The 22,579-nt window shown below is 37.8% G+C and overlaps 1 protein-coding gene across 2 annotated transcripts; it reads right to left on the reverse strand.

Moving 5' to 3' along the window:
* Nucleotides 1-1,656: 1,656 nt before the first annotated feature.
* Nucleotides 1,657-22,282, reverse strand: pik3r6 (phosphoinositide-3-kinase regulatory subunit 6). 2 transcript variants are annotated; one of them, XM_026170532.2, is made up of 21 exons: nt 22,152-22,282; nt 12,800-12,884; nt 12,591-12,695; nt 12,095-12,186; nt 11,791-11,859; nt 11,148-11,280; nt 10,843-10,912; nt 10,525-10,723; nt 9,522-9,669; nt 8,376-8,462; nt 7,268-7,511; nt 6,722-7,009; nt 5,847-5,946; nt 5,501-5,623; nt 4,696-4,803; nt 4,445-4,547; nt 4,288-4,352; nt 4,015-4,105; nt 3,866-3,927; nt 3,523-3,632; nt 1,657-3,323 (listed from the first exon to the last, which is right to left on the reverse strand). In XM_026170532.2, the coding sequence occupies exons 2-21, from the start codon at nt 12,846-12,848 to the stop codon at nt 3,167-3,169; spliced, it is 2,403 nt and encodes an 800-aa protein (XP_026026317.2). In that variant the 5' UTR covers nt 12,849-12,884; nt 22,152-22,282; the 3' UTR covers nt 1,657-3,166. The 2 variants fall into 2 exon arrangements, with proteins under 2 accessions (XP_026026317.2, XP_026026318.2); XM_026170533.2 differs by lacking the exon at nt 22,152-22,282 and adding an exon at nt 13,770-13,942.
* Between the last annotated feature and the right edge of the window lie 297 nt (nt 22,283-22,579).

Raw genomic sequence — 22,579 nt, forward strand, 5'->3', positions numbered from 1 at the left:
AAGATATTTGACTTCTAATGCACCATAACTGAGTAGAGCGAAGCAAAAACTGCCTTGACTTGCCCTCAAACAACGCTTTGTAACTCGAAATCTATTTGGAGTATCGATATCATTCTTTCACCGTAAGAGACAGCAGGCTTTGGTGAACAATCATGGAAATTTTCAGGTCTCTGTGGAAATCCAACAAAAAGTTATGACGAGAGAAAAAAGTGGTTCATTTCCACAGTTTGAAATCTGAAGAAATCTGAGCGAAGGACGAATTTCCTACCCTCAAACAAGTCCAACTCATTTCAGAACGGTAATAGGTGAGAAAGAAATTCTTGAATTGTGAGCGTCAGGGGTGTCTGAAGATATTCGGGGACAAGCCTCATGTCTTAAAGTCGCTTCGTTAAGGAGATATGACGATTCGAATATGCCTCTCATTACAGAAATCCAGCGATGATTTTGAACAAGCTCTCCATTGACTTTATATGGAGAGTTTTGAGACCTTGTGTTGGTCTGAGGAGATTTGCAAAAATTCTATAAATCCCACAACAATGATAGTGACATTTTCTGAAAGCCAGCAAAAATACCTACGTTTTGATGTATAATTTGTGGAAGTTGAGTGAAAATTGAGCAAGTAGCAAGAAGTTGTTCGGACATGAAGTGAAAATTGCAAAACCTTCAGTGGCACACTGGAAGCCAAGAGCATAGCAACCATAACAACGCATGTATTTTGTGAAAAATCACAATTTTGCAACTCAAAACTTTAAGAGGCATAAAAGTAAAACAGTAAAAGATTTGAAAAAGCTGAATCATACCTGAATAGCCCAATAATTTATGAACATTTTAAAGTTTGAATGGTTGTTCTAGGTGAAAATATGAGGAAGTAGTTAAGTTTCAAAAACAAGCAAATTTTAGCAGAATTGCAGAAGTTTCCCATTCATTTCAATGGGACAAATTAAAGGAAAAAAGCTTAATATTTTAAAAAGTATAATAGTTAAAAATAGCAAAAATCGTAGCGTAAATTAGCAGAAATAGCAGAATAGTTTAAAATTTGAACGGTGAAAATCGGCTGAAAATTGTGGAAGTAGTTAAGTGCCAAAAAGTGTACGGAAGCAACTAGAATAATAATAAAGAATAAAGAGAAACAGGAAAACAATAGTGTGGATGCTTAAAGCATCCACACAATAAAGAATAAAGAGAAACAGGAAAACAATAGTGTGGATGCTTAAAGCATCCACACAATAATAATAATAATAAAGATTAGAATAACAATACTGTGAATGCTTTTCAAGCATTCACACTAATAATAAAGATTAGAATAACAATACTGTGAATGCTTTTCAAGCATTCACACTAATAATAAAGATTACAACAACAATACTGTGAATGCTTTTCAAGCATTCACACTAATTACAGTGAAAAGCATTTTTTGAATGACTGCTTCACAATAAAGCAAGGGAAGACGTCTCAGGTGGCCATGAAACTGCTTGTCGATTAATTTTGAACCTCTGAAAATAGGGGTCTGTGTATAAAAATGACTGTAATTTCTAAACAGTTAATGCAAACTTTTTGTATAATCCCTTGAATTAAATCTTGCCGACTTTGACCAACAATCTATGCACATAACACTGTAAATCCCCCGTGGTTGTTATAAGAATCCAAGACTCCAAGTTAAAAAAAACTAAATTTATTTTACACAATCACGGTTATTTACACAATTACATTTGGAACCATACTTAATATATGATATATAAGAAAATAATGTGCAAAATATATCATGATTTTCAAACTTGTGATTTTACCCAGCAATGCTATTTGACACACATACACACACTTGATTTTTTTTTTTTTTTTTTTGCCACATACATCGTAACGCATCATTTCCATTTCCTGAGTTTGAGACCTTTGCCCCCCAGACTCACACCTATAGCCACACAACCTTTTTGCATAAACATCTGAAGCAATGATTGTGTCAGATCTCAATCAGCCATACATCTAGAACTCAGAGCATATCATATGATGACTGCATGTCACACGAATGTTTCTACAATTATGACATATACAGTAATTACAATTACACAGTAACATGTTGTACACCTCACACAAAGTTTTTCCTAAAATAAATTGATCAACAATTATGCAGTTTTAGTGCAACTTATCTACTTCATCTAACACAGTGCAGTACGTGGATTGGTCTTAGGGGTAATTTTCACACTTCAGCAGACTGGAGACATTTACTGACCACTGTTTAGCTGTTTGTCACATACATTACAAGGCAGGCAAACTGTAATCTGTCACTTCTGTTTGGTAGACAGTAGCTGTGCGTGCTGTTTTTATTTTTGTAGTAATATCTGACATTGCACAGTGTTTTAGTTTTTACAGTGTGAGTCTAGAATTCAAAAAAGTTCCCAAACACTAAACCAAAAACTACAGTAAACAGTAGCACCCTATTAACAGCTTACATTATGTAACATGTATATGGATAAAAAGGTATTTGAAAGATTGTGTCAGGACAAAAGCAAGAGGAAGCGACAGCTGTCATCGTACCAGCTTTTCAATAATTTGAATATTTCAGTAGGTGACAGGTCATGTTTGTCAGCATTCTTGTGTGTATACTGTGTGTGTGTGTTTGTGTGTGTGTGTGTGTGTCAAAGAAGCAGAAAACGGTAGTGTCTATGAAGTAGAGCAACTGTTACAAAATCAGATCTGCTCCACTAAGTGATAGCTTTTTGAAGCAAAATTTCCAGATTGCTGAGTTTTTATTATGCCACATGACTGTTGATCCAAATACTCATCAGCTACGTGCTTTTGCTTGTTGCTGATCTCTCCACTGTCAGAGACAACATTGTACTCTGGAATTATTCCGGCTGGCACAGCAGGATATTCAAAAGGAATGAACACCGTCAGGTTTAATCATAACCTGCAGTAAAAAAAAAAGTTGTCCTGTGACTATAAAAGCAGCCTACAGGCTATTTCATTAACTGCAAAAGTTGACACTAGTACTGCCAGTCAATGTGCCAGTCATTTCAGATTGACGGAGTGAAACTCTAGTTTCGGAAGCAGCTCATCATGACTCAGAGGTGATTTCTATTCATTTGCTGGATTAGATGTTTAAAAGAGAGAAAGGTCATTGCCACTGCCACAACTACTAAAAGTGTCTCTGTGGGGTCACTTCATCACATCAGTTGATGATGCCAGCAAATGTATTAATTGGCAGAGGAAGTCCTTTGTTCATGTACTTGCTCAGTCCAGCATCTTTATCCTCTTCCAACTTGTATTTGGACCTCATTGTTTTCTGGACACAGTATCCTGGATCCACACAGGGCGAGACCTCGATGCTAAAACAAAAACATATTTAACATGGAGATCAGTTTGGACTGCGTGGAAACTAATTAGCTCCCGAACCAACTGCAGCTCTCTTTTACCAACTAGTACTGTTGTAGTTGTTAGCAATGTAGCATCACACATTTTTTCCCTTTACCAATGAGACACCAGGCAAAATACACTGACAATACAACTTAGACTACACTCTTTTACCTCTGCACATTTCTGTAGGTCCTGGAATCATCTCTGTCCAGTATAACAGTGAAAGAACGTCTCTCCAAAGTGCGAATTTTAATGTTGCTGGTTCGAAACTTTGGCGGCTCCTGCAAAATAATGCACTTTGTTAAAAAATATTTGCACACATATATATATATATATATATATATATATGTATATATATATATATATATATATATATATATATATATATATATATATATATATATATATATATATATATATATATATATATATATATATATATATATATATATATATATATATATATATACATATATACATACATATATATGCTTGTGGTATCTGGTCAACTCACCACAGTGTTGTTTTTCGTCTTTACGGAGGTTTCATTTATCATCAGTGTCAGACAGTTTAGATCTACAACATAAAGGATAAGAAAACACAGAACTTAAAAACGTATTGACAAAACTACTGAAAGCATGACTCATTGAGAAAATTCTGCACCTTCTGCTTCATTGGAAGGAATGGCATTGATCCGAGCACCTGTCATCCTGACCGAAATCCCTTCATCGATGTCACGGCCACTTAATGTCACCTGCACTCATACAGAACCACGACACAAACAAGTGAGAATGAGTGGTTAAGCATTCACACAAATGCATCAACACAAGCTACAGAATCAGGAGTGGGAAATTTTTCAGCACATCTTCTGGTAACTGTTAAGAAGTTTGGCTAAACTAGCACTAATAGCAATCCAAGAAAAAAAAAGAAATTTACCTTTCTGTAATTCATTGAGACCATAGCTCCGCATACCTCCCCCGAGCTCTTCCTGTGTTTATCTCCTTGTTGGTTAGAGGAATGTGGTTAAACTTGACTGTGCACAGTTACAGTAAAACATAGAATACTGGGAAAAACACTTCTAAGAACAATTTACCTCTAACTGACGCAGTGATATGCCTGAATTCAGGGAACTCCATGTCCAGATGGGTAAGAAACACTTCCTCCACTGGCTCCTTCGTCATGATGTTGAATGAGATCTAATGGAAATGACACAACGTTTAAAAAATTTGTTTATATTTGAAAAAAGACACTGACAATGCTCACATGCATTGTGTTGAATAAATTTTGTTTTCACTGATGAAAAGAAGAAAAAAAAAAGACCACAAAGAAAATATGTAATGTTACCTTAACAAAGTAGATAGCGAAGTAGACCGGCTGCTGACCAGTACGGACATAATAGGAAATTATATCAGAGATGAAGGGCTCTTTTTGCCTCTCGCTGCTTGCTTGTTGCTATAGAAAACAAAAGACCTGTAAAATTAACCTGACTGCACAATGTTGTAACTGCATAGTCATTTTGATTGCACATCAATCAACTGTATCTGAAATAGATGTCACTAAATAGTCCACGAAAGGCAGGAAATGCAACAGCGCTTGTTAATTTTGGTACTATGCTAAAGCTACTGTTCTTTAAGTTGACAGTTTCAGAGTTTGTGTTTCAGTTTGAACTCTTATGCACCATACGAACCCAAAGCGATGGCATATAAAACTTTATTTTACATATGAATTTAATCTAAGTATGAGGAAAAGAAAGAAGGAAATAGCTTTGCCAGAGTATACTGAGAAGTTTCTGCAACGAAGAAACTTCTTCGTTTTTCAAATGCCAAACTCACATCAAACAATGAACTGTAACAGTAGTTTACATGCATGTATATCACTGTTCATTTTCCAGTTTCAGAAGTCTTCTATTTCCTGTTTGAGTTTACAGAGCAGTGTCAAGAAATCTTTGATATAAGCTTACTTTACTTGTGGTTTCAGTGAAATCAACATATTTATTTTCCTCACAGTATGTTATGCAATGCAATTTCCTGTGCTTTACCTCAAGCACTCCAACACACACTGCCACTGTCTACAGTAATTCTCCACTCTCATTTAGTTATACATTTTAAGTATCTAACAAAACCCTGCTTTTAAATATGTTTTATCGTACCATTTTAGCCAGGTTGGGAATCATTCTACCCAAGCTCTTGATGTTGCAGTTGTACCATGGGTCAACGTTGCTCAAATAGGAACCAAGAGTGCAGGAATCCCCCTTGGATTGTTGGTGGTTTTCCTACAAACAAGGAACATGGAAATGAAACCATAAATACCTTAAATGTGGCTCATTACATCAAAGCACCAATCCACTACTGCAGAGAATAAACTAAACTTTGTGAATATGAAGTTTCACATACTGATCTTCTGGTTAAACAGAAGCCATTCAGTTTTTTTTATCTTTTGAGGTTTGTTATTTACCAAATAATCAGTGGTGTGCTGAAAAGAGGAAGTTCCCTTACTTTAACTGGGGAGCTGGGACTCTTGGGACTGCAAACAGGGATGTAGTAAAACTGGAGGTCGACTTTCATTGTGAGAAAAAGCCTTCGTGCTTCCCTTTTTCTGCAAAAGCAAACCAGAGATTCATGAGGAGTTTAAAGTGTGTTGAGCATGATTGGATTTTAACATTTAGCCAGATACCTACAATAGAAAAAGTACTCTTGATTCATAGACCAGTAATAAAGTAAACTAAGTAACTGTGAACACAAATTGTAATTCAAGATTTGATGTAACGATTTTCCTCCTACTGTAGCTTCCTATTGCTGTTATGACATCATTTTATTTCATTTTTCAGTTAATGTACCTGCACAACTGTCACACAGTTAAAATATGTTCCCTAAAATAGAAAGAGCGGTCATTGTTATACTACAACAAACACATTTAACATCACACAGAAATACAGTTTGCTTATATCCTCTATTTGAATAATCTGAGCTTCTCATGCTTACTTTAATTTTTCTCTGTAAAAAGACATTCCAGGTACTGTGTACTTAATCTAGTGAGAAAAAACCGCAAACAAACACTGACCAGTAAAGTCATGAGAAAGAAAACCTATGTAGCTACATGTAGATTTAAACCACAAGAGACAGTTCCCAGCTGCATCTGTTTAGACACTGCTAAATTTGCTCTGTTGGTTTCTGTCTCGAAAGTGACTACAGTATAGCGTAATAAAGTAGCAGAAATCATAAATGATGTGTCACAGCTTGCAGTAGCAAACAAATAAAAGCTATATATTTGGCCACATAAGAACCTAGAATACTAAAAGCGCCAAAGCAAAATTGGTCAATGCATCGTCATCAAAAACTGTATTCATTGTGTGATGTGAGTAGTCCCTCACCTGAAGAAGTAATAGGCTTTAGCTAGGCGGCCCAGCACCCTATCAGTCCCCATGATGACTATCCTGGCAGTAAGTTGTCTCTGCTGCTTGGAGAAGGGGTTGTGCATCACACTGCTTCCTGCTCTTCTCTGCAAAGTCATCCCTCTTCTTCCTCCCCTCCCTCCACTTCCTCCCGCTCCTGTGAGGCTTGCCTGGTCCTCCATATTTTCCTGTATCAGCACCATACTGTCTTTTACGCTTGGTTTCATTTTGATGCCTCCGCGCCTCAACAGTTTTGAGTCTTGCTCACTGGAACAAGAAGGTATGAGCATTAAATCATTGTATGAACGCTTCCTACAGTATGCATGCTGTTGATGAGGACCTTTAGGTACAACCATATTTCACATGACTTTGGGGGCAATTTACATGAAATACTGTGGCTCAAAAGCATGCTTTGGAAAACAGACCGGAGTTTTGCACTATGCTACAGTACAAAACCTGCATATTAAACCATGCAAACTACAATGAAACTTGTTATTATGACGAAATAGAAATTATTAGATTTACTTTTTGGATTGTTCCCATGGTCCAGTCATGCTGACGGCATCCAAAGATGGCAGTTGGGACGGCTCAGTGCTGGGCGGCAGGTCCCTTTCAATACCGCTGTCGTTGGACATAATGGAAAAGCGCGTCATGTCACATGGCATCATGTCAATGGGCGATTCACCCAACTCGGGGTCCTCCTGCTCTTCAATGATGGAGAACTGTTCTGACATGGAACTGGATCGAAGCCACTTGGCCAGCTCTCGCCCTGTCAACAGTTTGAACATTTGTTATGCACATGCAATACAGATAATGTTACTCATATGGAGTCATATAGACTCATATACACTGAGCTACAGTATGTGAGTCCTTTCAATAAATGTCACATCTGGTCTTACCGCATTACTTACTGACAGTTGTCATACTTTTGTCTACACAATCACATGACTACTTCAGATGCTGCTTTAAGTCACATCTTCAACAAACTAGTTTCCCAATTATGTGTGAATCTTTCAGTAGGAGTCCTTAGTTGTGCTCAGAGAGGTATTCTCTATTGTGCCAGACTGCAGTGTACACATTTAGTTTTAATTTAAAAATCATTTTAAATTTCAATAAACGTACACTCGCTTCAGCTATAGTCACTCTGAGGGCTCCACTGATTCAGTTCAATATGGGCTTAAATTATGTTGTTGCATTAAGTGTGTTAATCTCTGATAAGTGAAATCAATGTTAATTAATGTTCAGTGTCAGACTGACTCTTGTAGTTTGACTTTACTGGTTTCAGGTATATTAAAAAGTGTTATTTGGTAACTGAATGAAATCATATCTGCACTAACTATTTAAAAAAGCTTCTCTTTCTCAATAAGCTTTGATTTGGACTGAATTTTTAACTATTACTGTTGCGAGAAAGGACAAAAGGTAGATTTGTGGAACAAAACCAAACTTGGCATCATGTTTCTAGTATCAAACAAGGAAGCAATTCAGCAAAGATATAAAAACATATTTTTTCCCCTTAAGTCAGATGATGGATTTTTTATTTTTGGTGTATCACCCAAGTCTCGGCCTAATTCATCTCAGCTTACTGTTTGCAACAACATCCTCTAGAGTCCCGCCAGCATTAAGAGACACTCACAAATATCCAGATCCGCTGTCCACAGGTGGAAGCTCATCTCTGGGTTAGGAAGAGGGCAGTCACATAGTGGTCCACCAGACAATGGTTCTGCAACACACACAGCGGAAAGCAGAGAGAGGAAGAGACCAAAACTGTCACAATGAATATTAAAAAAAGCACTCGCTAACTCTACAACTTCCTCTGTGTAAACACCCCTGTCTATCCTTCAGTGTTCCAGCTGTGATGAAGCCAGGGCAGATTCATCAGATAAACCGATGTGATAACAGCAGGGAAAAGAGTGTCATGAAAATGTATACCTGGAAATACTAATAATACATACAGCTGACTTTACACATTGGCCATGGGGGAAACAGCTAAACAGAAGGTCGTGTTTGATCTTAGCAACAGGCGATGAATCCAGGCCACATTGTTATATAAAACATGTCCATCAGAGATAATGCTTGAAAAATACACTGACTGGTTTACAGTTCACAGCTTGGTTAGACTGAGATTTGGCCCTTTTAATGTTGAGATGCTTTGGACACACCAAATGAAGAGCTTCTGTCATACAGTTTGCAACGACATAATTTCTACACTCGTTCATTTTTGTTGATTATCCTGCTATAATTACAACCCAACAAAGCCCTAGAAACTTGCAAAGGTCTATTTTTCCCAACCACAATAATTTTTGAAATGTGACACTGCAGGCATTTTTGATCTGAATGTAAAGAGTACTCACAGATTACTTTAGTAAAAAAAAAAACAAGAGCCTTAGCATTTCAATACTCCCCTGACTGCAAGCTGAAAAAGCCCTGAATGCCCAACAGGTCAGCAGATTCCAAGCTTAAGATGGTTAAATAAGGGTAGTTAGGACTATAAAGACTATAAATTATACATGTGCACCTTCTTTCTACTTCATGGAGACTGTAATGACTATTTTTATCAATTAATATCAAGAGAGCAGGTACACCAGATGTTATCACTTCTTGATTTTTCATTTTCCATTTGGCTTCTGCCTCTTGATGTGACTGTGGTTCTTGAACTTCTTTCACTTTCTTTCATGTCTACCTAAACCTGTAAGTTCATGTATGACTCAGACAGACGAACCTTGGCCAACAGAAATGTGGTCTGGCACAGCTCTGCATTTGCTTTTCAGAGAAATCCTACCTGAGTCTGCATTGGCAAGAATCTCGTTGTACAGCTGGAGAAGACGGCTCCTCAGCACTCCCCCCTCCCCTCTGACGCCCTCCTCCAAGCTCTGCTCTAGCGACGCCAACACTTCCTGAAAATATGGCTCAACTTCTTGCCCCATGTCCTGTTGCAAAACAGACAAACAACTGGCTGAACACACACGCTCTCGGGAAAATAAACATATACAGATGATGTATTCATAGCAAAGAGGTGAGAGGTCATAAATGTGCGTATGCCTGCCCCTGTGTGTGTTCTGCTGAGGTGCTATCTTAGGACCGGTGCCAGGAGACATTTCCACCATGCAGCTCAGAAACAACACCCCGTTATTCATGATGTTTGGTATGACTCTACACAATTTTATATCCAGCTGTTATATAAGAGCTCCTTCTTGCCACCAACAGAAACATGATTCAAGCATGTCACTTGAACTAGGTCAGGCGCATGATTGCTTTGTGCACCCTTCATCATTGACTTGAGCCTCCCCACAAGTGTAATACATATTCACGTCTTGTCCTTAGCGGGCGACCAGCGGCGGTGGTCTGCCGCGCAATTCACGTGATAATAAAAAATACAGAATATCCTCTTCGTATGACTTAGTATTATTAAAAATAAATAATTAAATGGCTTTCTACAGAACCTGTTAAACTCAGCAGTGCTTCCTCAATGCTTTCGCTAGATCGTCATCTTTTCTGCAGTATGTTTACCCAAACATCCGATCTTACTTCCACCAATCACTGACTAATTTCAACTGTAATTCTCAGAAAATTTATTCTGCATGAGTGGGGAGAGGGACCAGGATGTGTTCACACTATGTGAGTCACATTTGTCCTAGATGGTGAAGTTCAAATGAAACAGTGACTTCTATACCAGGTCTAATTAAAAACAAACAAACAAACAAGTGAGGCATATAGAAAATGTCCACATTTAACTTTACACTGCTACAAAACATAACTCCAATAATAAGAACAAGTGTACTGACCTTGAGGGCTTGAGCGAGTTTTGGCCCATGGCAATGCTCATCTCCTAAAGCAGCCTGTATAGAGTGTTGTACCACACTGCGCATGTGATCTAGAGGATTTAGAAATTGACCTGAAGATGTAGCTGATACCTCAAAATCCCCCGACACAACTGTTACCAAGGACTCAGAGAAGACCTCTGGTTCAGCTAAAACAAAAACCCTGCAGATATAAAAAAAAGACTTAAAGACTGAACAAAGAAGACAGCTGAGGAAATGTAAATATCCAGTTCTAAAAGGGTTTAACTCAATCAATAAGTACATTATTTAGAGTTAACTCACCTCTCTTGGAAGGGATAATGCACGGTTTTTAATCTCTGCTCAGCTATGACCATCCTCTGGTACATTAGACCTGTAGATTAAAGCAGCATTAAATGGTACTATATGGTTGCAATAATCATAAAAGAGACAGGTATAAATGTCCGTTGATCTTAAGTCCAATGGAAGTGAGTTCCACAATCTTAAAAGCACAATCTCTTTTGACCCTGATCTGCCTCAGCAGCTGTTTAAACATGTTGTTCTAACATATACAAGCTTCTTACCCCATATTTTAAATTCAATCACTATGTCAAGGTCAGAAATAATACCTGGAATGAAGCGTTCAGTTTTTATCTGTCTTGTGTAGCTAAGGCCCACAGTGCAATAGGGGTGAGGAAACGTCAGCAGCCTCTTACAGAAGTCGTAAACCCGCTTGTAGAGTTCATCTGGAATATATGCTGTCTGGAATGTCACCATTAAGGACACACACACACACACACACACACACACACACACACACACACACACACACACACACACACACACACACACACACACACACACACAAGGTTTACAATACAAGTAGAAGTCACAACTACAACTTTGCGTTTATGCTTATGAATGATAATTTTCTCAGTGTTGTTAAGTCAATTTGTTCTAGGAATTAAAACACAAAATTCTCAAAATTCTTCTATTAGGTGCTACGGACATTACCATAGTGAAACACACTACTTTACATGCTTTAAAAGCAATGCGTGGTTTTATTTTATTTTTGCAGTCCAGTAAACCACTTTATAAATATTGAAAAGAATAACCACACATATATCAATTAAATGTATTTAGCTAGCTATATTCACGTTAACAAAACCAAGCCTAGAATGCAAACAAACAACAAGAAATAAGTGAATTAACAGAAACAAACAGCTCTTGTGTACCTTTTCACAGAGTACTAATGCGGCAGACAAACCATACCTGGAAAATGGCATACATCAGTGTGTGGAGCAATGGGATGATGCATTTGCGAGAGTCCCATCTCTCCGCCTGCAGAGATAACACATCATATGACAGGGTGCACATATTTCAATAAAATAATCCAATTTCAGTTTCTATGAATCCCAGATAACTGCAGTTTCCTTTGTGTGAAAAGGGAAGCATTTTTTTTTCAAAACCTCCAGTGTTTGCTGTCAGCATTTGTTGGTTTATGGTGATGTTTTCCTTTAAAATTGTAATTTAAGAGTGTCAATGGTAGTGCTTCAGAGACTTAGAGATCAAGTACCTTTTCCAGCTCCTTTATCAGTAACCACACCAGAGACAAGCTACTTGCAGGATTCTTTTGAACCTTCTTATGAAGCGTCCATCTCAGCATCCCTGCACACACATGCACAAACACACACATGCACGCATGAGCTTTTAACACAGAAAACTAAACACACTCACCAAAGGTGTCAAATTTTTCTCCATACCAGTGCAAATCCAAAAGATGTTGATGACTACCAACAGAATGAGTCATAGTTTTGCTGACATGGCTAAACATTCCACACAGTGCTTACTACTAATACTTACTGGCTTCACTAAATATCTACTCTGAGTGGAAAAGTTTACAAAAAGGAACAGACTTGGTCACAGTAAAAATAATCACATGATGTGGCTCATAGGCAATCTTATACATGAGAACGGACTCAGCTGTAAACACAGACAAACACTATCACATCTTTTACATCTGATATTATTTTGGATAAGGCGATTGAGATTTTTTTCTGGTTTGTTTTTACCTTTGTTGAAACAGTCAGATTGCTGCAGCTGGTCGGTTTCTCTGGGCAGCACAGCCTGGATGCTCCGGTAGAGCTCTGGCTCTGGAACTGTAGGGGAGCCGTCAGCTGATAATAAAAGTTGAGACACTGGGAGTTTAAGTCTGAAAGATTCTGTTTTAAATTTGCATAACTGAGCTTTGTGTATAGTTATTTGAGTGGGTGATCTGTACCTGTAGGCTCCATACTACACGTGTTTTTTGAGCTATCCCATAGGGCCATGTTGGTCAGGTCTCACACACATCATGTGTCCATCAGCTGTAGACAGGAAATAGACATGGAAAGTGAGCGTCACTTATGTTCTGTCATGTCTGCGTACAAACACTAAGTGGACAGACGGCCTTTCACTCTGCCTGTCTAAAGGCAGAGTGAAAGGCTTGTTTTAATACCAGCACTGTATGTGTTTTCAGACAGTGACAATACATCTCTATTTCAATGTATCTTCAGAAGAGACATGTTTTGCATTTGTGTATGGTAAGTGTTCAAAGTCTACCTACGTGAACACCTACACACTCACACACCTCACACCACATACTGAAGGTTAACAGATAAAATAATTAGAACTGGTTCCACACGAACAACCTAAAAGCATTAAAAGTGTCTATAATTAATACAGCCTACTTCCCGTGCTTAAGTTACTTTGTAGAAAGTCCCACACAGGTTTATGAGTCATCTGTAAATCTCCCGTAATACAAATTCATTGTGATATTTGCCCAAGACTGAGAACTAACCACCCATTGTGGCCATGGTTAGTTTAGTTTCAGATCCTTTATGTTCATGATAAATGGTATATGAGATCAGGAAGACACCCTGTTTTTCAAGGAACTGTTGCAGTTATGGAGACAGCTTGTTATAAATATTTGCTCTCTTCACTACTCAGAAAAATGCTGAATAAAATAACTGCAGCAGAGAAGGAGCAAAAGACGGGAGCATAACATACCAAGACTCACAGAAATAAAAATATGACAACTAAGTGTTTTCACTTAGAATCTATAGTAGATATCCTCTTAGTATCTAACAAATAAAAACAAAATCTCAAAAGCTATATTCTTAGTTTCATACACGATGGCACTATAACCAAAAAGCATCCAAATCCATTTCTAACACACAAAGTAAAATAGAGATAATATAACATAAACTTACCCTGTTCCATATAGGGACAGGCAAATATATCGCCCAAGTCTGCTATATTCACGCACTACACAGGCTGTACTGACATGTAAGTCACAGGAGTCAAAGAGACTGAAAGCGAGTGAGACCGTGAATCACACGCAAGTGAGGACAGCGATTCATTTCTGAATGTATTTCCTTTTGTATGAGGCTAAGAGTTGTGGGCACGAGCTCAGTTACTTTTGGTTACGAAGAAGGGAGGTGTGTGGAGGGGTGTGTGGGTACGTGTGCGTGTGCGTGTGTGTGTGTGTGTGTGTGTGTGTGTGTGTGTGGGGGGGGGGGGGTGTCTGTGCAGGTTTCTGAAATGAACGTATTTGGATTTGTTTCTATTTTTAGACTTCTTGCTCATACCTTGGTTTCTGGCGTTTATAAACTTTTACACCTGCCACTTATTCTTCCATCTCTAAGTTTACCCATTTGACCTTTTTCCTCCCTTTCTCTCTAACACACACACACACACACACACACACACACACACACACACACACACACACACACACACACACACACACACACACACACACACACACACACACACTGATTCAGGTCATTCAACTGAATGGGTCTGTACAATGAAAGGACTTAGTATGATGGATTTAGCCCTGATCCCTCTAAGAAAAGCAGCGTGTTCAAAAACAGTGTTAACAGCGCTGCCTCAGCAGTTCAACGCTGCCTGCTTGACCACAAGTTTCCGGTTGCCTCTACCATGATCACTCTCTTTCTCACTGTCTTTCATTCCCCCTTCTCTCTCTCACTCATTTTTTCTCTTCATAGATCTTCAGCTGTGCAGCTGGCCCCTTTAATACACAGGAGGGCTCAAGATATTATCTTCATTTTTGTGTTTCTCTAAGGTATAAACAAATGCAGACACAAAACTAGCCATGCATGCACATAAACATGCATCGCAAATGCATACATTGGCTCTCACTGACACACGGTTGCAAGTGTAGACTCTATGTTGGCTTTTTCAAGTGAAACCATTAATGCAGTACAGGAGCTGACACATACGTAGCACTTCCTTTCTGTCAAATGAGTGGGCAGACAATGCTCTATATTTAGAGAGAGAGAGAGAAGAGAAAGAGAGAAGTAACTTCAACTCAGAAATAACTTAAAAATAGATGTACCCTATCATTGAGAGCATTTCTAAATATGCAGTTTGGAAATCCCAGTCTGCAATAAATGCACTGCAAAAGGTGAGACGGTGGACTTCTAACTGCGTTACATTGAAATGAAAAAAATGTTCATGATCAAGGCATCGAACTTTAAGTCGTCTTATGTAGTCCTACCAATATCCATTACAATATCCATATATGGTATGTAAATAAATATAAAAGGTTTGTTTACACCTCCTAAAAAACACACTTGTTATTTGGACGTTCAGGTTTCTTCCAAACTATTTTGTATCAAGTGTTCGTTTGCAATCCTCATGCAGCAATATGTCATGTTTTTGACAAAAATATATATGCACAAAAATAATACAATGCTAAAATTTACAACTGCAGACATACACCAGCAAATACCCAATGTTTATTTAAAATGCATAAAATCACAAGATTAAGTCAAGTTAAATTTACCTAACACACATATGATCGTGTGATTTATTACACTCATACTTTTTAGCTGAAACAGAAACAAAGACAGGTAATAAACAAGTAACTACATGCACAAATACTATTCCACTGTAACAACTCACACACATATTGTGCCATCGACTTACCACTACCATGGTGCACCTTACAACAAAAAAGCCCTTTTTTCATTTAAGTAGATCACGTGATTGTTTGGTAGAGATGACCACATTCCTACTGTTTGCATAGCTGCTCTGACATTTTCATAGTCTGAAACTTTCATGTATTTAAATTCAGGACTGCCTGTGAATATAGGTAAGTTTGAGTTTATTGTTCTAGTGTTGCAAGTTTTGAAGTTTGGGGTTCATGCTTTAATTTCTTTACTATTCCAATAGCATCTTCTTCTGACAAAGTTGATTCTTTGATTTAGGAATGAATGAGAATTTCTTTATTAATAAAACCAAAAGCTTTGAAATAAACTTAATTACATTTAATTTGAATTTAATTAGATTTAATTAAATTAAAGAGTTCCCAAAGATAAAAAAGGTATGCCTTCAGTCTCGATTTGCAAACACTGATACATAAATCTGATGCCTGAGGTGACTTGTTACAACGGCAGCAAAAGCATGACTCCCTTTTGATAACTGTAATGACTTGTTGTTTTGCAATCCTATATCTAGGATGGTAACTAGTTTTCTCAATTTTTGCTTTATTTTTTTTACTTTATTTCTCTTGACTAACTTCATTGTTTTTAACTGTGTCTCATTCCCATTCATTTTCTCATTACCAAAGCCCAAGGTGTATAAACAGTCCGGTTTTCAGCTTAGTTCCAACTTCACATGTTGTACTTCCTGTGTTTTTGCTGCGTTGTTCTGGATATATTATCACCATGTCCACAATAAAGCACATTCTGGCCCTGCCAATTTCACTGAAACCTTACAAATAACCCAAACAGTTAATAATTTAAAAAAATTAAAAAAAAAAAAAAGTAGGTCAATATAGAGGTCCCATCCTGTCACTTACCTTTTGGCCTCATGCCAGTGACACAAATTTCCCCATGAGTGTTGACAATTTACGGTTAATGCCATTCAGTTCCTGATTACATTACAGTACACAACTGTCTACACCTTTCTTGTACAAGCAGTCATTGGCAAGCGTTGCAGTGGTCAGCTGAAGCCTCGGACGGTGCTACCTAACAGAAAACAGGAGCGCTCATTTCCGTTGAGGCACACTGCAGACACCTCAGAAAACAGGAAGGGCCTGACAGCACTGTGTGGAAGTGTGCTCATAGAGCAAGAGAAAGGTGGTGTTTAGATGCATGCAGGGGAGGTGAGGCTATATGTGTGTCTGCTTGATTGGAAATCCCCAACCTAGGATAGCTTAGGGTCTTTTGACAGACACAGGTTTAATCGTCTCTCACATCAGAGTTGGACAGAGTGCAACAGTACATATCTGCACAATTTTACCCACAAGTAGACAACAAGTAATACCTGAAAAACAAGTGTGGAGTGACACCTTTTGGACTCGTTCACATAAATATTAATGCGTGTGGTACAGTGAGTTATCACTTACAGTAAAAAGCATAAACAAGTTCCTTGACTTCTTTTTTCTTTTCAGGAAAAAAAAGACATAGTGTAAAGTCCCACTGAAGTCAATTAAGAAAAATAAAGTAAAACCCAAAGCAAAAATTGAGAAAACTAGTTATCAGAATAACACAGGAAATGGACAACAATACAACCCAGAATAGACACTGATTGTCTGTTACTTTGTTCTACGTGTGAATTACTTCACATTGAGCAACAAAACAGTCCCTCTCTTCAATAACCAACAGTTTGTCATCTGTGATTACAACAAAGCAAAGGTAACTGAACACTGCTATAATTTTTCAGACACACACCTGCACAAGCGAAAGCTGCAAAGATATTTCAAAAACAGACATGTAATCTTGCATGAGCAACAAGGGATATCAATCAAATTGATTTCCTGCATCAACATAATGGACAATATGCGGAAGTCCTTTTGGGTGCTTGAATGTGCACATGTTTGTGTGTAAACTTGCCCAACAAGGAATTATCTCCTCCTTAGGGGAGATACAAATATTTGCAACAAAACTTTTAGGTTTTTAGTTTCAGATCGGAGGATCTGGTTAAGTTAAGTTAAAGGTTTACATGCACCAGGTATGCCTCTTAGTGTAGTATGCTAGATCCATCAGGCAACAGGAAGCTGGACAAAACAAGACAGAGAGAAGTTTCCCTTAAAGGTCTGCATGTGAGAGTTTGTGTGTGTGTGTCTGGTAAGGCCTTGCCTGTAAGAAGTGGGTCATTTGGACCACTAGGGTTCATGTGAGGATGTGGCGTTTAGCTTAAATTAGGTAACACGCAAGAACAAGAGTTTTGCAAAAAATTGTATTTTTAACCCAAATGACGATGAAAGCTAACACTTACTTGTGTGTAGTCACCCATGAACAAATACATCATGCCACGCACAAAGCACTTAAAACATAACTTGTACTGGCTGATATACACAAATTCAGTGTTTGCAAACTAGGAACTTTTTGTGCAAAACCCTTAAGGCTACAAGTTTAACTACACACATTCATAACACTGACTACAGTGCTTTTTTCTGCTTTTCCTCAAACATTGCTATGAAAGTGAAACTCATCTGAAATATTATTGTTACATTTGTTACATAAGTATTTTGGAACAGTGTTCGCATTCAGTCATACATCTAAATTCATTCAGCTCAATGATCGACAGCTCTGAACACAGACAGCATTGTAAGAACAGTACAGCTGTGACCTCAGACAGAAGACCTGAGGATAACCGGAGCACTGTAGAGAAGTATGAATGATTTATGTTTTTGGTCTTAATGAATAGTAAGCTATTTTTATAGACAGCTAAATCAGCTATTCAATCTTCACATGCAGTTCTGCCATGCTTGTTTGTAAAGACATCTTTAGAAAGAAGCAGCGAATAGGTTTCACATATTTTGTTTGCTTATATAGCCACAAATCAGCTGATTCCCTTACATGGCAACCAAGAAAATAGTCTGGCTGGGTTTCCTAATACTTTACAGTACTGTCCGTCAAACAGATGAGATGGTATCCCTGCTATCAGTCTATCTGTTTAATCAAGTGCAATGTCTCTCATACACACATGGCTAAAGACTGATTGAAATGTAATAAGAAAATTAATTTTATTCATTGACTGACATAAATGTTTGAGGTATGTGTTAGCAGTGCCCTTATTGAAAGTATATAGCCTATAGGGACTTTAACTCACATTCATGTTTTGATATATATTTTTTCAATTCAAGTAGTTGTTCTTGCAGTAGTCAGTAATATTACTGCAAAGGTCTCAACAACAAACATTGTTCGTTTGCTGCCCAAGATCACCAGTCTAACCACATATCAGATCTTATTCAGCCACAGTGGGCAAAAATGGGCGACAGTGAATCACAGCTGTAAACTTTGAAAAAGTAAAAAATCTTTTGGGGTAAAGTGACCCGCTGCTACCGCCACAGGATGTGCCAAGTGCGTCACATAAAGAAAAACAGCAGCACAAATAGATCTTCACACATGTGGCTACGATGGAGCCACTACTTTCCAAGGAACCCACAGTTGCAGAACTGTGCCAAGAAGTATTGCCATTTATTTTTATGTCCCTTAAAACAAACAAAAGGGTAGTGTCTCAAAGTGAGGCCAGTCTGCGGCCGTCTGTATTTTGGCATCTGCTATACGTGGAACTAAGTGTGTTTTATAATCACTTTCTGCAAGGTTGTGTTTTTGAATTTGTGTTTGGGAAAATTCAGCGGTTGTGTGGGCTAACACTGGTCCAAAGCTGTATCTGAAAACTATAAAGTGACAAAAAAAACTTTAGAAGTTTCAAAACAGAGCTTTCTCAGTAAAGTTCGCTATCTGAAAATTTACTCTATGAAAAAAAACAAGCCGTCATCGCACGCTTGTAGTGCAAAGTGGCACCCTAAAACGCAATGTTTTGTCCAAAAGCGTAACTGGTAGAGATAGTTCACTCACGATAAGGAAAGCCACAAATGCTCAAACGTGTGAAGCTGTTCTTACGAAAGCAGCTGCCATTTTGACCAACTTGTTTTGATTCATTTTAAAGTAAAGTAAAGATTAGGATTTATTTTATTTCCTATTTTCTCTCATATATCTCATATCTCTTATATATCTTTTATTTTTCCAACCTGCTTTAAAAATACACTTTTGTTAATATGTTTATTCAGTTTTCTCAATTTTCTTGTTTATATAACGAGTGATATAGAGTGCACTGTGGTTTGTAGGATGGTATACGACATATGGAAAATACATTAGTTCAAGTAACTGGTAGTGGGAAGTCACGCCGTCTGACTATGCTGCAAATTCTTAAATAAGCCGTAGAAGTTAACACAGCCTGAAGATATGTTGGAGGATGTTCTTCCAACTAAATTTAACAGCAGCTATTAAAAGGTTTATTAAGTTGTTTGTGACCCACAACACCTGAAACTACCCAAGTCCTTCCTGCCATGTCTTTAGGTTATGTGTCAAACCAACATTGCTGAGCCAAATTTGGCAAACAGCAAGCCAAATGTATTATATATTTAATTTATTGTATTTTATAATATATTTGTTCCAGAAGAGAGTTCTACATTGTCAAACATTTTTTGTTATTTATTCATTTTACTTTTGCTCCCCACATCACAAAGCTATGACATCACAACATGATCGATCAGTTTCAGTGTTGATCCTGGACCAACAATAATTATGATGATGCAGGAACAATCTTGACCCATCTTGACACAATTAAGACATTTTCTGTAGCCCGTAGCCACAAACTAAAGTATTTCCTTGAGCACTTTTTTTCCTCCTAAGAATTTTCTTCTCTGTCTTCAGCATTCCAACCAAACACTTCCCAGCAGAACACAAATGTAATGCATTGTCTCTAGCGCTATCAGTGCCCTCATGCGGGCCAGCATTCTCATCTGTTGGTTTTTGATCTACTAAACAAAATTAGAGATTATTTTAGAGATTATTGTTAGGATGCCTTTAAGATACATTTCCCAAAATTCTCCCAAATGTTGCCCTTAAGTGGTTGACATTTAAGAACTAAGAATCCTTTGTGGAGAAACGCCACTACATCAGCACATGACACTGACCCTGTTTTTGTTTCATGGCTTACAGCATGAGCATTATGTAGTTAATTATGTAATTAATTGTTTATTATTGTTATTTTGAACACATTAATAATTGATTACACAATAAGCATATTGGGTATAGTATATAATTAATGATTATTATTATCCTTATTAATAGAACTTATATAGGCAAGTTCTATTAAAGTCTATATTTAATGATTAATCATCCTTAAATTAAATAGGTAAGTTCTGTTCCACTGCTGACACGAGACAGTTTAAATGCGGTCCTGTGTCTCATGGTGCACCTGTTCTGGTCATCCTCTCAACACTCCAGAACATGTTTCTTGGCTGCATTATCTCACTGCAGGCATTTGACTCACCCTAGAAACTGTTTATGAGTGACCGCAGCATTGATAAGGTTATCTTTATAATGAACGAAGTGCAACTAATTTTCCTTATTCTGTGTATTTATATTATGATCATTTGTTGTTCATTCCCGCTATTGCAAGATACTCATGAGTTCCCCTTGAACACCGTCCAAACCAAAACCGCGTCAATGAGGTAATAGCCTAAATATTTTAAGCAGTGAAGTCACCCATCCTTCATCTGTCAGTGAAAAACCTCACCCAGTAGCTGACATCAGTAGTCTGATTTTAAGTAACATTACATTTCTTTTTGCTTCACTAGATATTGTTGCACATTTGCTTAACCAGTGATCACGATTCACAGACAGCCTAAAAAGAGACAATCATCCATTTCCCCCCCTCAAAATAGCTGCTGATTCACTACCCACAAATGACCATCTGCTTTCTTCAACTACAACTAACCATCATTCCACTTAACCCCAAAGTGGTGCCAGGAAGCTCAGATCTAAAACAAGGAAGCTGGAGGAAATGCCGGCTTACTTTTAGACTCAAACAGACACAACAGAGAGCCGGGGCTTCAATCAGATCAGGCACTGTTATCAAAATCTTGCTAATCTTGAAATAAACCGCCGCCCCCCTGTCTTCCCGTGTCACAAGCCAGGATGTGGGGAGGTTTTTGAACAGGCTAGCTTGCACGTAAGAGACTATTCAGAAAATATAGTCGGAATAAAAAAACAACAACACACAGCGCGAGAGAGACCAGGCACTGCAGCTGTCATGAGCAACAGCTACAGAATTTCTTGTCAAATATTTCTGCCTGGAGCTCTACTTTAAAACCACTGACATATCTTATCTCCATATATCACAGTAAGTGTATACTGCTGACAAAATCGTGTACCAGTGTACAAACACAAACAATGTTAAGGCAAAAAGAAAGAAAGAAAGAAAGAAAGAAAGAAAGAAAGAAAGAAAGAAAGAAAGAAAGAAAGAAAGAAAGAAAGAAAGAGAAAAAAAAAGCCAACATAAACAAAAAAGCATATCTCAAACTTAGCGGCCAATCTCTGAAGTAAAACAACAGCATAAACAATAAAAATACGCAGGCCATTTACAGTTTCACCTTAAACTGAATGCACAACTGCATGCAAATTATTTTTCATCACTTTCAGTATGTTAGCTACAATTTAACAGTCGTCGACACCAACTTTTGCGCGAGTGAGCAGCGGGTTAAGTAAACTAAAAATGTCAGCAGTTGGTGAAACGAAGATATTCTAGCTTTTAGGGAAACTTACCTAAAGTTGAGCTAATGCAGGAAGCTTCATTCGCTCTTCTTAAATTACTGTACTATTTCTGCGTCTCTGTCGCTTCACTCCAGTCATCTGTCTGACAGCAGAACAATCTGCTGACCACGCCCACTGCCCGGAAACCAATCAGAGCGCTTAACCAGAAATGATCATCTAAGCACGAGCCTTCGATAGATGACTAGATAGATGTCACAGATCATAATTGGTGTTTGTGGCAGTAAAGCCATTTTAAACTGTTTAATGCTGGTTTTACATGCATGTCTCTATATAAAGATATATGTGTGAAGGTGCATATCTTTACTTACAGATGACCGCACGGGTGTCGCTGCATTTCAGAGGGTATTCATTTTTACCTCAGACGTGGCATGCAGTATAATATGAAACACTTACAGTTTCAGAGCAGTCCGACGTTGCTC

The sequence above is a fragment of the Astatotilapia calliptera genome, chromosome 6 (assembly GCF_964374335.1).
Source record: "Astatotilapia calliptera chromosome 6, fAstCal68.1, whole genome shotgun sequence".
Lineage (NCBI taxonomy): Eukaryota > Metazoa > Chordata > Actinopteri > Cichliformes > Cichlidae > Astatotilapia > Astatotilapia calliptera.

Coding starts and splice junctions, on each gene's coding strand:
- pik3r6 (XM_026170532.2), bottom strand. CDS start 12,848: ATGGCCCTATGGGATAGCTCAAAAAACACGTGTAGTATGGAGCCTACA. Junction 11,860..12,094: donor TGATAAAGGAGCTGGAAAAG/GTACTTGATCTC, acceptor TTATCTCTGCAG/GCGGAGAGATGGGACTCTCG. Junction 3,324..3,522: donor ACCTACAGAAATGTGCAGAG/GTAAAAGAGTGT, acceptor TTTTTGTTTTAG/CATCGAGGTCTCGCCCTGTG.